General features: G+C 51.3%; 1 protein-coding gene across 1 annotated transcript; it reads left to right on the plus strand.

Annotated features, from left to right (window-relative positions):
- Positions 1–410: 410 nt before the first annotated feature.
- Positions 411–15,571, plus strand: LOC110509176 (E3 ubiquitin-protein ligase TRIM47). The gene is made up of 7 exons (XM_036966712.1): positions 411–1,068; positions 7,351–7,446; positions 7,705–7,938; positions 8,123–8,282; positions 8,598–8,663; positions 9,328–9,450; positions 15,198–15,571. Exons 1-7 carry the CDS (start codon positions 478–480, stop codon positions 15,266–15,268), a joined length of 1,341 nt encoding a protein of 446 aa, XP_036822607.1. The 5' UTR covers positions 411–477; the 3' UTR covers positions 15,269–15,571.
- The last annotated feature ends 989 nt before the right edge of the window (positions 15,572–16,560 follow it).

A 16,560-nucleotide genomic window follows, 5' to 3' on the forward strand; every position in this document is an offset into this window, starting at 1 on the left:
AGCCGTACTGCCCTGTTCTGAGCCAATTGCAAAAGTCTTTGTGTCTTGTCGAAGGACACCTGGATAGTTAATCAGATTGACTTCATAGCCTTCATTGGAAAGGTTATCAACCTGACTGCATTTGTGGAAAGAACTGCCAAATTGAAGATCATTTGTGGAAGCAGCAACAGAGTTTTTATTAAATTGAAGTTTAGGGTTGGAAGAGATTTGGGGGAGGGTCTATTATAAGTTAGTAGGGCTCTTTTTTATTTTCTCAGAAGTACTGAGTTAGTTAGGAGGATTAAGAAATGTGGAGCTGATGTTGTAACCCGGGATTGACCACACACTCCAGCACGGTAGGTGGCGACATGTACCTTTAACGTTGGTTTGCGGACCGTCGGCGTCTGCCTTCTTCTTCCGACGACATCCCCACAACACACACCCTCCACTTCCTGTAAACAAAGCTCGTCTCTTTAACTCGCTGTTTGTGTTCACAAAATGGCTCAAGCTGGACTCTTCCTCGACCAAGACCAATTCAACTGTTCCATATGTCTGGATGTGCTGAGGGATCCTGTGACCATCCCGTGTGGTCATAGCTACTGTTCGGTCTGTATTAAAGGCTACTGGGACCAGGACGATTTTCTGGGTTTTTACTGCTGTCCGCAGTGCCGCCAGAGCTTCAACCCGAGGCCTCTCCTGGGCAGAAACACCATGCTATCCGAGGTGGTGGACAAGTTCAAGAAGACAGGACTTCAAGCTGCTCCCCCGGAACAGTGCTACGCCGGACCGGAGGACGTGGAATGTGACGTGTGCACCGGGAGGAAGAACCGAGCCGTTAAATCCTGTCTGGTGTGTCTGGCCTCTTACTGCGACACCCACCTCCTGCCTCACTACGAATCAGCTCCGTTTAAGAAACACAAGTTGGTCCAGGCCTCCAAGAAACTACAGGAGACGATCTGTCCGCATCACGACAAACTGCTGGAGGTGTACTGTCGGACCGACCAACACTGTATATGTTACCTGTGTATGACGGCGGAGCATAAGGGCCATGACACGGTCCTGGTGGAGACTGAGATCCAGCAAAAACAGGTAGGATATCGGCACGGCCGTTCTCTATTGATGATTAACTGCTCGTTGTCACCCAAGACAAACTTATAGGATTGATCTAACCATAGAAGTAGAAATTAGAATATTTCTAATGGACATTGACCTTTTTTTTGTCGTGATAAAAGGTCAGACATTTTGGTCAACCATTGCCCTTATGAATAATGACTCTGTTCCGTTACATTACACATGAAGCCTTAAATCACACCGAGAGACGGGGGTCGGGATTTGCGTGGAAGAGTAGAGTGTCAATTCACATACACTGCGTCGCACATGGCAATTTAGTTGTCATGGGAATCCATAATAAACTGTTGTGTTTGTTATGTTCGCTATGTAGCCCTTATGCATTATTGTTGTGTGTACCTTTTGGCTCACCTTCTGTCCTATGGGAGCCACCGTACCTGCCTGCTCTAAACAGTTATGATGTTAGTTCACAGGATGTGTGGGGACAGTTGTAACTAATACACACCAGAGCAGTTCATAAACAGTTCAGCTAGTCTGGTTCTTTCTTCATAATAGTATTCTCTCTTGAAATCAGAGTTTGTGGAGTTTCCCAGCCGTGTGTGTGTGTGTGTACACACTACCATTCAAAAGTGTGGGGTCACTTAGAAAATACCTTGTTTTTGGAAGAAAAGCTATCCATTAAAATAACATCAAATGTTAATGGTCACATACACATGGTTAGCAGATGTTAATGGTCACATACACATGGTTAGCAGATGTTAATGGTCACATACACATGGTTAGCAGATGTTAATGTGAGTGTAGCGAAATGCTTGTGCTTCTAGTTCCGACAATGCAGTAATAACCAACATAGAAATATATGGATGAGCGATGGCCGTGCGGCATAGTTTAGTAGGATGGAGGCTGTATGGGTCTGTAACCTCTATAGTGTAGTTTAGTAGGATGGAGGCTGTATGGGTCTGTAACCTCTATAGTGTAGTTTAGTAGGATGGAGGCTGTATGGGTCTGTAACCTCTATAGTGTAGTTTAGTAGGATGGAGGCTCCATAGCTGTATGGGTCTGTAACTACTACAGTGTAGTTTAGTAGGATGGAGGCTGTATGGATCTGTAACTACTACAGTGTAGTTTAGTAGGATGGAGGCTCCATAGCTGTATGGGTCTGTAACTACTACAGTGTAGTTTAGTAGGATGGAGGCTGTATGGATCTGTAACTACTACATTGTAGTTTAGTAGGATGGAGGCTGTATGGGTCTGTAACTACTACAGTGTAGTTTAGTAGAATGGAGGCTCCATAGCTGTATGGGTCTGTAACTACTACAGTGTAGTTTAGTAGGATGGAGGCTGTATGGATCTGTAACTACTACAGTGTAGTTTAGTAGGATGGAGGCTCCATAGCTGTATGGATCTGTAACTACTACAGTGCAGTTTAGTAGGATGGAGGCTCCATAGCTGTATGGATCTGTAACTACTACAGTGCAGTTTAGTAGGATGGAGGCTGTATGGATCTGTAACTACTACAGTGTAGTTTAGTAGGAGGGATGCTGTATGGATCTGTAACTGCTACAGTGTAGTTTAGTAGGATGGAGGCTCCATAGCTGTATGGATCTGTAACTACTACAGTGCAGTTTAGTAGGATGGAGGCTCCATAGCTGTATGGATCTGTAACTACTACAGTGCAGTTTAGTAGGATGGAGGCTCCATAGCTGTATGGATCTGTAACTACTACAGTGCAGTTTAGTAGGATGGAGGCTGTATGGATCTGTAACTACTACAGTGTAGTTTAGTAGGAGGGATGCTGTATGGATCTGTAACTACTACAGTGTAGTTTAGTAGGATGGAGGCTGTATGGGTCTGTAACTGCTACAGTGTAGTTTAGTAGGATGGAGGCTGTATGGATCTGTACCTACTACAGTGTAGTTTAGTAGGATGGAGGCTGTATGGGTCTGTAACTACTACAGTGTAGTTTAGTAGGATGGAGGCTCCATAGCTGTATGGATCTGTAGCTACTACAGTGTAGTTTAGTAGGATGGAGGCTGTATGGATCTGTACCTACTACAGTGTAGTTTAGTAGGATGGAGGCTGTATGGATCTGTAACTGCTACAGTGTAGTTTAGTAGGATGGAGGCTGTATGGATCTGTAACTGCTACAGTGTAGTTTAGTAGGATGGAGGCTGTATGGATCTGTACCTACTACAGTGTAGTTTAGTAGGATGGAGGCTGTATGGGTCTGTAACTACTACAGTGTAGTTTAGTAGGATGGAGGCTGTATGGATCTGTAACTACTACAGTGTAGTTTAGTAGGATGGAGGCTGTATGGGTCTGTAACTACTACAGTGTAGTTTAGTAGGATGGAGGCTCCATAGCTGTATGGGTCTGTAACTGCTACAGTGTAGTTTAGTAGGATGGAGGCTGTATGGATCTGTAACTACTACAGTGTAGTTTAGTAGGATGGAGGCTCCATAGCTGTATGGATCTGTAACTACTACAGTGCAGTTTAGTAGGATGGAGGCTCCATAGCTGTATGGATCTGTAACTACTACAGTGCAGTTTAGTAGGATGGAGGCTGTATGGGTCTGTAACTACTACAGTGTAGTTTAGTAGGATGGAGGCTGTATGGATCTGTAACTGCTACAGTGTAGTTTAGTAGGATGGAGGCTGTATGGATCTGTAACTGCTACAGTGTAGTTTAGTAGGATGGAGGCTGTATGGATCTGTAACTGCTATAGTGTAGTTTAGTAGGATGGAGGCTGTATGGATCTGTACCTACTACAGTGTAGTTTAGTAGGATTGAGGCTGTATGGATCTGTAACTACTACAGTGTAGTTTAGTAGGATGGAGGCTGTATGGATCTGTAACTGCTATAGTGTAGGTTAGTAGGGTGGAGGCTGTATGGATCTGTAACTACTACAGTGTAGTTTAGTAGGATGGAGGCTGTATGGATCTGTAACTACTACAGTGTAGTTTAGTAGGATGGAGGCTCCATAGCTGTATGGATCTGTAACTGCTACAGTGTAGTTTAGTAGGATGGAGGCTGTATGGATCTGTAACTACTACAGTGTAGTTTAGTAGGATGGAGGCTGTATGGATCTGTAACTGCTACAGTGTAGTTTAGTAGGATGATGGCTCCATAGCTGTATGGATCTGTAACTACTACAGTGTAGTTTAGTAGGATGGAGGCTGTATGGATCTGTAACTGCTACAGTGTAGTTTAGTAGGATGGAGGCTCCATAGCTGTATGGATCTGTAACTACTACAGTGTAGTTTAGTAGGATGGAGGCTGTATGGATCTGTAACCTCTATAGTGTAGTTTAGTAGGATGGAGGCTGTATGGGTCTGTAACCTCTATAGTGTAGTTTAGTAGGATGGAGGCTGTATGGGTCTGTAACCTCTATAGTGTAGGATGGAGGCTCCATAGCTGTATGGGTCTGTAACTACTACAGTGTAGTTTAGTAGGATGGAGGCTGTATGGATCTGTAACTACTACAGTGTAGTTTAGTAGGATGGAGGCTCCATAGCTGTATGGGTCTGTAACTACTACAGTGTAGTTTAGTAGGATGGAGGCTGTATGGATCTGTAACTACTACATTGTAGTTTAGTAGGATGGAGGCTGTATGGGTCTGTAACTACTACAGTGTAGTTTAGTAGAATGGAGGCTCCATAGCTGTATGGGTCTGTAACTACTACAGTGTAGTTTAGTAGGATGGAGGCTGTATGGATCTGTAACTACTACAGTGTAGTTTAGTAGGATGGAGGCTCCATAGCTGTATGGATCTGTAACTACTACAGTGCAGTTTAGTAGGATGGAGGCTCCATAGCTGTATGGATCTGTAACTACTACAGTGCAGTTTAGTAGGATGGAGGCTGTATGGATCTGTAACTACTACAGTGTAGTTTAGTAGGAGGGATGCTGTATGGATCTGTAACTGCTACAGTGTAGTTTAGTAGGATGGAGGCTCCATAGCTGTATGGATCTGTAACTACTACAGTGCAGTTTAGTAGGATGGAGGCTCCATAGCTGTATGGATCTGTAACTACTACAGTGCAGTTTAGTAGGATGGAGGCTCCATAGCTGTATGGATCTGTAACTACTACAGTGCAGTTTAGTAGGATGGAGGCTGTATGGATCTGTAACTACTACAGTGTAGTTTAGTAGGAGGGATGCTGTATGGATCTGTAACTACTACAGTGTAGTTTAGTAGGATGGAGGCTGTATGGGTCTGTAACTGCTACAGTGTAGTTTAGTAGGATGGAGGCTGTATGGATCTGTACCTACTACAGTGTAGTTTAGTAGGATGGAGGCTGTATGGGTCTGTAACTACTACAGTGTAGTTTAGTAGGATGGAGGCTCCATAGCTGTATGGATCTGTAGCTACTACAGTGTAGTTTAGTAGGATGGAGGCTGTATGGATCTGTACCTACTACAGTGTAGTTTAGTAGGATGGAGGCTGTATGGATCTGTAACTGCTACAGTGTAGTTTAGTAGGATGGAGGCTGTATGGATCTGTAACTGCTACAGTGTAGTTTAGTAGGATGGAGGCTGTATGGATCTGTACCTACTACAGTGTAGTTTAGTAGGATGGAGGCTGTATGGGTCTGTAACTACTACAGTGTAGTTTAGTAGGATGGAGGCTGTATGGATCTGTAACTACTACAGTGTAGTTTAGTAGGATGGAGGCTGTATGGGTCTGTAACTACTACAGTGTAGTTTAGTAGGATGGAGGCTCCATAGCTGTATGGGTCTGTAACTGCTACAGTGTAGTTTAGTAGGATGGAGGCTGTATGGATCTGTAACTACTACAGTGTAGTTTAGTAGGATGGAGGCTCCATAGCTGTATGGATCTGTAACTACTACAGTGCAGTTTAGTAGGATGGAGGCTCCATAGCTGTATGGATCTGTAACTACTACAGTGCAGTTTAGTAGGATGGAGGCTGTATGGGTCTGTAACTACTACAGTGTAGTTTAGTAGGATGGAGGCTGTATGGATCTGTAACTGCTACAGTGTAGTTTAGTAGGATGGAGGCTGTATGGATCTGTAACTGCTACAGTGTAGTTTAGTAGGATGGAGGCTGTATGGATCTGTAACTGCTATAGTGTAGTTTAGTAGGATGGAGGCTGTATGGATCTGTACCTACTACAGTGTAGTTTAGTAGGATTGAGGCTGTATGGATCTGTAACTACTACAGTGTAGTTTAGTAGGATGGAGGCTGTATGGATCTGTAACTGCTATAGTGTAGGTTAGTAGGGTGGAGGCTGTATGGATCTGTAACTACTACAGTGTAGTTTAGTAGGATGGAGGCTGTATGGATCTGTAACTACTACAGTGTAGTTTAGTAGGATGGAGGCTCCATAGCTGTATGGATCTGTAACTGCTACAGTGTAGTTTAGTAGGATGGAGGCTGTATGGATCTGTAACTACTACAGTGTAGTTTAGTAGGATGGAGGCTGTATGGATCTGTAACTGCTACAGTGTAGTTTAGTAGGATGATGGCTCCATAGCTGTATGGATCTGTAACTACTACAGTGTAGTTTAGTAGGATGGAGGCTGTATGGATCTGTAACTGCTACAGTGTAGTTTAGTAGGATGGAGGCTCCATAGCTGTATGGATCTGTAACTACTACAGTGTAGTTTAGTAGGATGGAGGCTGTATGGATCTGTAACTGCTACAGTGTAGTTTAGTAGGATGGAGGCTGTATGGGTCTGTAACTGCTACAGTGTAGTTTAGTAGGATGATGGCTCCATAGCTGTATGGATCTGTAACTACTACAGTGTAGTTTAGTAGGATGATGGCTCCATAGCTGTATGGATCTGTGACAGATGATTGTATCATATTTTAGTTAAAGGTTTTTTTTCTCGCTGATTAAAGATAAGGGCCATATGTTTCGAAAGCGGTATTACGTGTGATTATCGTTTGATGTTTCTAAACGTTAAAACACAGGTTTGTAGTTAACAAGAGTCAGTCGTGGGTGAAGCTAATGGCTGAGAACTGCAGCGAGAAGGCAGAGTGCTGCCTAGAGCATTAGATAGCTAGGTTTACCAGTACTGTGATGATATTGTGTCAAATAATGCATTTTGTGTCAGACCTACACACGGTATGTCAAAGAGCTGAGAGATGATGGCAACATTTTTGTGAAGACAGTGGCTTTAATAGCATGATAGCATGATTTAAAAGTCCTGGAAAATGATTATCAGCCCCAGACTACCCTTTAAAGTTATAGCTGAAGTCAATGTTTATGTCATGAAGCAATGTTAATGATCTGTCTGTCTGCCTGTCTCTTCTGTCCGTCTGTACATTTCTCTTCAGAGCCAGCTGGGGGAGCTGAAGAGGAGGTCTCAGCAGAGGATCCAGGAGAGGGAGAAGGACGTGCAGGAGCTGAGACAGGCCATCAGCTCTCTAACTGTGAGTATCTGTCTGTCTAACGATGGGAGAAGGTCTTGCAGTTGCAGATTCTCCAATTGTGAGTAGCAATATGAGGAATGGACTGGGCCACACTAGTCCTGATACTAAACCTCTGTCTGTTTCTGTTTGGTATTCATTGAACTTATTTGATCATTAAAATATGTAACACGGCTTCAGCCGTACACAATATTGCATTAGTACTTTAGATATATTCAGGACCTATATAGACATCTGCTGTGTGTCTGTGTCCCCCTCCAGCGTTCAGCTCGGTCGGCCGTGGAGGACACTGAGAGGGTGTTTACAGAGCTGATCCGCTCCATGGAGCTGAAGAGGTTTGAGGTGAGGGAGTTGATCAAAGCCCAGGAGAAGACTGCTGTCAGCCAAGCTGAAGGACTGCTGGCCAAACTGGAGCAGGAGATGTCTGAGTTGAGGAGGAGAGATGCAGAGTTGGAGCAGCTTTCACACACTGAGGACCACATCTTCTTCCTACAGGTGACTGATGTAGAGTAGGTCCTGTCAATACCATCCTCAGCCTGAGGTGACTGATGTAGAGTAGGTATCCATCTCTCCTGGCCAGGCTATTTCTCCCTCTCCTGGCCAGGCTATGTCTCTCTCTCCTGGCCAGGCTATGTCTCTCTGATGTCTCTCTAACCCATCTGTCTCTGTGTTGTTGTAGAGCTGTCAGTCTCTGAGCTCCTCTCCTGTGATTGGAGGCCTGCCAGCTGTGACCTTCGACCCCAACTTCACCTTTAACATGGTGATGTCATCGGTAGCTGACTTCAGAGGGCTCCTGGAGGAGGTGTGTCAGGGGAGCTTCATCAGCATCTACGAGAAAGGTACAGAACCATTTATCTCCTGAGGTACAGAACCATTTATCTCCTAAGAAAGGTGACAGAACCATTTATCTCCTGAGAACCTCTTCTTTACTCTTCTCTCAAGTTAAAAGTTAAAGTGGGACTTCTTAAAATATGTATATCATTTAATTTAAAAAAAATTCAGACACCAAAACCATTTGATACTGGAAGTTAAACAAAAATAGTCAGCGCCTGTCCTCAAAAGGCCTGATTTGATTTATTTATTCCTCTGAGAACTAGGCAGGATCCATACAGTACCTTGAGTAAATACAGCAGACTGTCTGTGTTCCTCCCCAGTGAGAGAGGTGTCTATAGTAGAGTCACCAGAACCCCCCAGCTGTTTCCAGACTGATCCAACAGCATGTGAGTTACTGTGCACCTCTAATCTATCTCTACTCTACCTCTACCTCTACTCTACCTCTACTCTACCTCTAATCTACCTCTAATCTACCTCTAATCTACCTCCTATCTACCTCCTATCTCTACTCTACCTCTAATCTACCTCTACTCTACCTCTACCTCCCATCTACCTCTAATCTACCTCCTACCTCTAATCTACCTCTAATCTACCTCCTACCTCTACTCTACCTCCTACCTCTACTCTACCTCTAATCCACCTCTACTCTACCTCTAATCCACCTCTAATCCACCTCTACTCTACCTCTACTCTACCTCTACTCTACCTCTAATCTACCTCTACTCTACCTCCTATCTACCTCATGTCTCTACTCTACCTCCTATCTACCTCTACCTCCTACCTCTACTCTACCTTCTATCTACCTCCTATCTACCTCTAATCTACCTCCTATCTACCTCATATCTCTAATGTAATGATTCAACCCTTTCTCATCCATTGCAGTGCTTTTTAAAATGTATTTAGCCTTTATTTAATTTAGGTCAGTTGGTTCTGTGTTTCTGGCACTGGGCCTAGGAGTTGTTTCTGGACTAGAGTTTGTTTGGGACCGGGCCTAGCAGTTGTTTGTGGGCATTGCCTATGTTCTGACCCGTTCTGTCTCCTCCTACCTAGTGGTGGCTCCTCCGCCAGCTCTGGCTGCAGTAGAGCAGAGCTCCAGTGGGGGGGGTCTCAACCCGTTCCTCAGCCCGGGAGCTGCAGTCCCCACATTCGGGGGCTTCGCGTTCTCACCCTTCGGTAAGTAGAAACCTAATAGTAGATAATGCTGAAACCAACTCTACAACTCTATTGGTCAAATCCAGTACTAGACGATGATAGTTGGGTTTTAGTCTGATGTGGAGACTTGCTCTACCTGTTGTTTTGAGGGAGACCTGTCGGATCAACCTGAAAGGTAGGTGTAGGAGCTAGTTGTACTTTAACATGGCTCAGCCATCCCCTACAGCAGTGTTGCTCAACTCCTGTCCCCCTAAACAGCCCAACTCCGCCCCCCTCAACTCCAGTCCCCCTCAACAGCTCAACTCTGGTCCCCCTCGACAGCCCAACTCCGGGCCCCCTCGACAGCCCAACTCCAGACACCCCCCCACAGCCCAACTCCGGTCCCCCCCCCGCCCCCACAGCCCCACTCCCCCCCCAGTGCCCAACTCCAGTCCCCCTTCCCCCCCCAACTCCAGTCCCCCTCAACAGCGTAACTCTGGTCCCCCTCAATAGCCCGACTCCGGTTCCCCTCAATAGCCCAACTCCGGACACTCCCCCCCACAGCCCAACTCCGGTCCCCCTTCCCACAGCCCAACTCCAGTCCCCCTAAACAGCCCAACTCCGCCCCCCTCAACTCCAGTCCCCCTCAACAGCTCAACTCTGGTCCCCCTCGACAGCCCAACTCCGGTCCCCCTCGACAGCCCAACTCCAGACACCCCCCCCCACAGCCCAACTCCGGTACCCCCCCCCCCCCCCCCACAGCCCCACTCCCCCCCCAGTGCCCAACTCCAGTCCCCCTTCCCCCCCAACTCCAGTCCCCCTCAACAGCGTAACTCTGGTCCCCCTCAATAGCCCGACTCCGGTTCCCCTCAATAGCCCAACTCCGGACACCCCCCCCCCACAGCCCAACTCCGGTCCCCCTTCCCACAGCCCAACTCCAGTCCCCCTAAACAGCCCAACTCCGCCCCCCTCAACTCCAGTCCCCCTCAACAGCTCAACTCTGGTCCCCCTCGACAGCCCAACTCCGGTCCCCCTCGACAGCCCAACTCCAGACACCCCCCCCCCCACAGCCCAACTCCGGTCCCCCCCCCCCCCCACAGCCCCACTCCCCCCCCAGTGCCCAACTCCAGTCCCCCTTCCCCCCCCAACTCCGGTTCCCCTCAATAGCCCAACTCCGGACACCCCCCCCCACAGCCCAACTCCGGTCCCCCTTCCCACAGCCCAACTTCAGTCCCCCTAAACAGCCCAACTCCGCCCCCCTCAACTCCAGTCCCCCTCAACAGCTCAACTCCGGTTCCCCTCAACAGCCCAACTCCGGACACCCCCCCCACAGCCCAACTCCGGTCCCCCTTCCCACAGCCCAACTTCAGTCCCCCTAAACAGCCCAACTCCGCCCCCCTCAACTCCAGTCCCCCTCAACAGCTCAACTCCGGTTCCCCTCAACAGCCCAACTCCGGTCCCCCTCAACAGCACGACTCCGGTTCCCCTCAACAGCGTAACTCCGGTCCCCCTCAATAGCACAACTCCGGTTCCCCTCAATAGCCCAACTCCGCCCCCCCCCCGCCACAGTCCAACTCCGGTCCCCCTCAACAGCCCAACTCCGGTTCCCCTAAACAGCCCAACTCCGGTTCCCCTAAACAGCCCAACTCCACCCCCCTAAACTCCAGTCCCCCTCAACAGCTCAACTCCGGTCCCCCTCAACAGCTCAACTCCGGTCCCCCTCAACAGCTCAACTCCGGTCCCCCTCAACAGCTCAACTCCGGTCCCCCTCAACAGTCCAACTCCGGTCCCCCTCAACAGCCCAACTCCAGTCCCCCTTCCCCCCCCAACTCCAGTCCCCCTCAACAGCATAACTCTGGTCCCCCTCAATAGCCCGACTCCGGTTCCCCTCAATAGCCCGACTCCGGTTCCCCTCAATAGCCCAACTCCGGACACCCCCCCCACAGCCCAACTCCGGTCCCCCTTCCCACAGCCCAACTTCAGTCCCCCTAAACAGCCCAACTCCGCCCCCCTCAACTCCAGTCCCCCTCAACAGCTCAACTCCGGTCCCCCTCAACAGCTCAACTCCGGTTCCCCTCAACAGCCCAACTCCGGTCCCCCTCAACAGCACGACTCCGGTTCCCCTCAACAGCGTAACTCCGGTCCCCCTCAATAGCACAACTCCGGTTCCCCTCAATAGCCCAACTCCGCCCCCCCCCCCTCCCCCCCCCCCGCCACAGTCAGACTCCGCCCCCCCCCCCCCCCCCCGCCACAGTCCAACTCCGTCCCCCCCGCCACAGTCCAACTCCGGTCCCCCTCAACAGCCCAACTCCGGTTCCCCTAAACAGCCCAACTCCGCCCCCCTAAACTCCAGTCCCCCTCAACAGCTCAACTCCGGTCCCCCTCAACAGCTCAACTCCGGTCCCCCTCAACATCCCAACTCCGGTCCCCCTCAACAGCCCAACTCCGGTCCCCCTCAACAGCACGACTCCGGTCCCCCTCAATAGCACAACGCCGGTTCCCCTCAATAGTCCAACTCCGCCCCCCCCCCCCGCCACAGTCAGACTCCGCCCCCCCCCCGCCACAGCCGAACTCCGGTTCCCCTCAACAGCCCAACTCCAGTCCCTCTAAACAGCTCAACTCCGCCCCCCTCAACAGCTCAACTCCGCCCCCCTCAACAGCTCAACTCCGGTCCCCCTCAATAGCTCAACTCCGGTCCCCCTTCACAGCTCAACTCCGGTCCCCCTTCACAGCTCAACTCCGGTCCCCCTCGACAGCCCAACTCCGGTCCCCCTCGACAGCCCAACTCCGGACACCCCCCCACAGCCCAACTCCGGTCCCCCTTCCCACAGCCCAACTCCAGTCCCCCCCACAGCCCAACTCCAGTCTCCCTCAACAGCGTAACTCCGGTCCCCCTCAATAGCACAACTCCGGTTCCCCTCAACAGCCCAACTCCGGTCCCCCTCAATAGCACAACTCCGGTCCCCCTCAATAGCCCAACTCCGGTTCCCCTCAACGGCCCAACTCTGCCCCCTCCACAGTCAGACTCTGCCCCCTCCACAGTCAGACTCCGCCCCCTCCACAGTCAGACTCCGCCCCCTCCACAGCCCAACTCCGCCCCCCCTCAACAGGCCAACTCCGCCCCCCCCCCAACTCCAGTCCCCCTCAACAGCGTAACTCCGGTCCCCCTCAATAGCACAACTCCGGTCCCCCTCAACAGCATAACTCCGGTCCCCCTCAACAGCGTAACTCCGGTCCCCCTCAACAGCGTAACTCCGGTCCCCCTCAACAGCGTAACTCCGGTCCCCCTCAACAGCGTAACTCTGGTCCCCCTCAATAGCACAACTCCGCCCCCCCCCCCCCCGCCACAGTCAGACTCCGCCCCCCCCCCGCCACAGCCCAACTCCGGTCCCCCTCAATAGCCCAACTCCGGTCCCCCTCAATAGCCCAACTCCATTCCCCCTCAACAGCCCAACTCCGGACACCCCCCGCAGCCCAACTCCGGACACCCCCCGCAGCCCAACTCCGGACACCCCCCACAGCCAAACTCCGGTACCCCTCGACAGCCAAACTCCGGTCCCCCTCGACAGCCTAACTCCGGACACCCCCCACAGCCCAACTCCGGTCCCCCTCGACAGCCCAACTCCGGACACCCCCCACAGCCCAACTCCGGTTCCCCTCAACAGCCCAACTTCAGTCCCCCTAAACAGCCCAACTCCGATTTCCCCCCCCCCCCCCCAACTCCATTCCCCCTCAACAGCGTAACTCCGGTCCCCCTCAACAGCCCAACTCCAGTCCCCCTAAACAGCCGAACTCCGCCCCCCCCAACTCCAGTCCCCCTCAACAGCGTAACTCCGGTCCCCCTCAATAGCACAACTCCGGTTCCCCTCAACAGCGTAACTCCGGTCCCCCTCAACAGCGTAACTCCGGTCCCCCTCAACAGCGTAACTCCGGTCCCCCTCAACAGCGTAACTCCGGTCCCCCTCAACAGCGTAACTCCGGTTCCCCTCAACAGCACAACTCCGGTTCCCCTCAACAGCGTAACTCCGGTCCCCCTCAACAGCGTAACTCCAGTCCCCCTCAACAGCGTAACTCCAGTCCCCCTCAACAGCGTAACTCCGGTCCCCCTCAATAGCACAACTCCGGTTCCCCTCAATAGCCCAACTCCGCCCCCCCGCCACAGTCAGACTCCGCCCCCCCCCCCCCCCCCCCCCCCCGCCACAGCCCAACTCCGGTCCCCCTCAACATCCCAACTCCGGTTCCCCTCAACAGCACAACTCCGGTCCCCCTCAATAGCACAACTCCGGTCCCCCTCAATAGCACAACTCCGGTCCCCCTCAATAGCACAACTCCGGTCCCCCTCAATTGCACAACTCCGGTTACCCTCAATAGCCCAACTCCGGACACCCCCCCAACAGCCCAACTCCGGTCCCCCTTCCCACAGCCCAACTTGAGTCCCCCTAAACAGCCCAACTCCGCTCCCCCCCAACTCCGGTCCCCCTCAACAGCTCAACTCCGGTCCCCCTCAACAGCTCAACTCCGGTTCCCCTCAACAGCCCAACTCCGCCCCCTCCACAGTCAGACTCCGCCCCCTCCACAGCCCAACTCCGCCCCCCCTCAACAGCGTAACTCCGGTCCCCCTCAACAGCGTAACTCCGGTCCCCCTAAACAGCCCAACTCCGTCCCCTTCAACAGCGTAACTCCGTTCCCCCTCAATAGCACAACTCCGGTTCCCCTCAACAGCGTAACTCCGGTCCCCCTCAACAGCGTAACTCCGGTCCCCCTCAATAGCACAACTCCGCCCCCCCTGCCACAGTCAGACTCCGCCCCCCCCCCCCCCCCCGCCCCCCGCCGCCACAGCCCAACTCCGGTCCCCCTCAACAGCCCAACTCCTGTACCCCTCAACAGCCCAACTCCAGTCCCCCTCAACAGCCCAACTCCAGTCCCCCTCAACAGCCCAACTCCGGTCCCACTTCCCACAGCCCAACTCCGCCCCCCCAACTCCAGTCTCCCTCAACAGCGTAACTCCGGTTCCCCTCAACAGCCCAACTCCGGTTCCCCTCAACAGCCCAACTCCGGTTCCCCTCAACAGCCCAACTCCGGTTCCCCTCAACAGCCCAACTCCGGTTCCCCTCAACAGCCCAACTCCGGTTCCCTCAACAGCACAACTCCGGTCCCCCTCAATAGCACAACTCCGGTCCCCCTCAATAGCCCTACTCCGGTCCCCTTCAATAGCCCAACTCCGGTCTCCCTCAATAGCCCAACTCCGGACACCCCCCGCAGCCCAACTCCGGTCCCACTTCCCACTGCCCAACTCCGCCCCCCCAACTCCAGTCTCCCTCAACAGCGTAACTCCGGTCCCCCTCAACAGCCCAACTCCAGTTCCCCTCAACAGCCCGACTCCGATCCTCCTCAATAGCACAACTCCGGTCCCCCTCAATAGCCCAACTCCAGTCCCCCTCAATAGCCCAACTCCGATTCCCCTCAACGGCCCAACTCCGCCCCCTCCACAGCCCAACTCCCCCCCCCCCCCCCCCCCCCCCCCCCCCCCCCACAGCCCAACTCCAGTCCCCCTCAACAGCCCAACTCCGGTCTCCCCTCCACAGCCCAACTCCAGTGATCCAGTCCCCCCCAACAGCCCAACTCCGGTCTCCCCTCCACAGCCCAACTCCAGTGATCCAGTCCCCCCCAACAGCCCGACCTCTGTCCCAGGTTGTATCTAGTTTTACAGTAAAGTGAAGACACGTCACTATACAGCTGTGTCCCAGGTCTTCCTAGAGGTGTGCTGACTAACTGTTCTGTCGTCTCAGGATCCAAGCTCTCCTCCTCCAACGGCTCCAGACAGAGGATGATGCAGCGGAAGTCACGCAGGAAGCTGTGACTCAGGCAGAGAGAACGGTTTTGCTGAAGAGAGGGAGAGGGGATGCCCAAGCAGAGGTTGTGACTGTGGGACGACCGGTTGGAGAGAACCAGACGGGACCTCTCTCTTGTCAGACATAATGTATTCATTCACCTGATGAATCAGCACCTGTTGCTTTCAACAGTGATACAGTATAACTTTTTAAAGACATGATTTACAATTATGTTGTTTTTTTTTCTCAGACATATTTAATTATAATAAATCAGTCTGTAATGAATGCTTTTAAGTGACACGATGAAATAAATACACAGATCTGCTTTTAAACTCGTCTGTCGTGCTTCTTCATTCTGGTGGTGTATTCATTAGTGGGACACTGTTGCTAAATGTTTACGTCTGTTTGCTTCCTAGTCCTATAGCTGGCATCACAACACAAACACAGGCCTATGGAGGAAGTTCCTGAACAATGCGGGCAGTGTCCTGTCCCACAGAGAATAAATCACTGAGCGTGTTAACTACACTTTAACAAAAGTTGGAGCGATGTGTTCGGGTTAGCATGTAGTTGGAGAACAGGTTCACGTGCCGTTTCACAACGTATGCGGGAATGTCTACCTGTCCTTGTCTCCATGGTAACCATGGTTAGTCTGGGGTCTAACACACGCCTGTTATAGTGGGGTCTAACACGCCTGTTATAGTGTAGACTGGTTAGTCTGGGGTCTAACACGCCTGTTATAGTGTAGACTGGTTACTCTGGGGTCTAACACACGCCTGTTATAGTGTGGACTGGTTAGTCTGGGGTCTAACACACACCTGTTATAGTGTGGACTGGTTAGTCTGGGGTCTAACACACGCCTGTTATAGTGTGGACTGGTTACTCTGGGGTCTGCCTATAATAGGCTGACCTCTCTGAAACCAGACTAACCAGTCCACACTATAACAGGCGTGTGTTAGACCCCAGAGTAACCAGTCTACACTATAACAGGCGTGTGTTAGACCCCAGACTAACCAGTCCACACTATAACAGGCGTGTGTTAGACCCCAGATTAACCAGTCCACACTATAACAGGCGTGTGTTAGACCCCTGACTAACCAGTCCACACTATAACAGGCGTGTTAAACCCCAGACTAACCAGTCCACACTATAACAGGCATGTGTTAGACCCAGTCCACACTATAACAGGCGTGTGTTAGACCCAGTCTACACTATAACAGGCGTGTTAAACCCCAGACTAACCAGTCTACACTATAACAGGCGTGTGTTAGGCTGATATAGTGACACAGACCTTAAGGACAAAACAAACCAATGTCAGTAAATG

The sequence above is a fragment of the Oncorhynchus mykiss genome, chromosome 28, assembly GCF_013265735.2.
Source record: "Oncorhynchus mykiss isolate Arlee chromosome 28, USDA_OmykA_1.1, whole genome shotgun sequence".
In the NCBI taxonomy this organism is placed as follows: Eukaryota; Metazoa; Chordata; class Actinopteri; order Salmoniformes; family Salmonidae; genus Oncorhynchus; species Oncorhynchus mykiss.

Excerpts from the sequence above, each read along its gene's own strand:
- LOC110509176 (XM_036966712.1), top strand. The coding sequence starts at position 478 with ATGGCTCAAGCTGGACTCTTCCTCGACCAAGACCAATTCAACTGTTCC. Across the intron at positions 8,283-8,597 it reads CATCAGCATCTACGAGAAAG|TGAGAGAGGTGTCTATAGTA; the intron begins GTACAGAACCAT and ends GTTCCTCCCCAG. Across the intron at positions 9,451-15,197 it reads CTTCGCGTTCTCACCCTTCG|GATCCAAGCTCTCCTCCTCC; the intron begins GTAAGTAGAAAC and ends CTGTCGTCTCAG.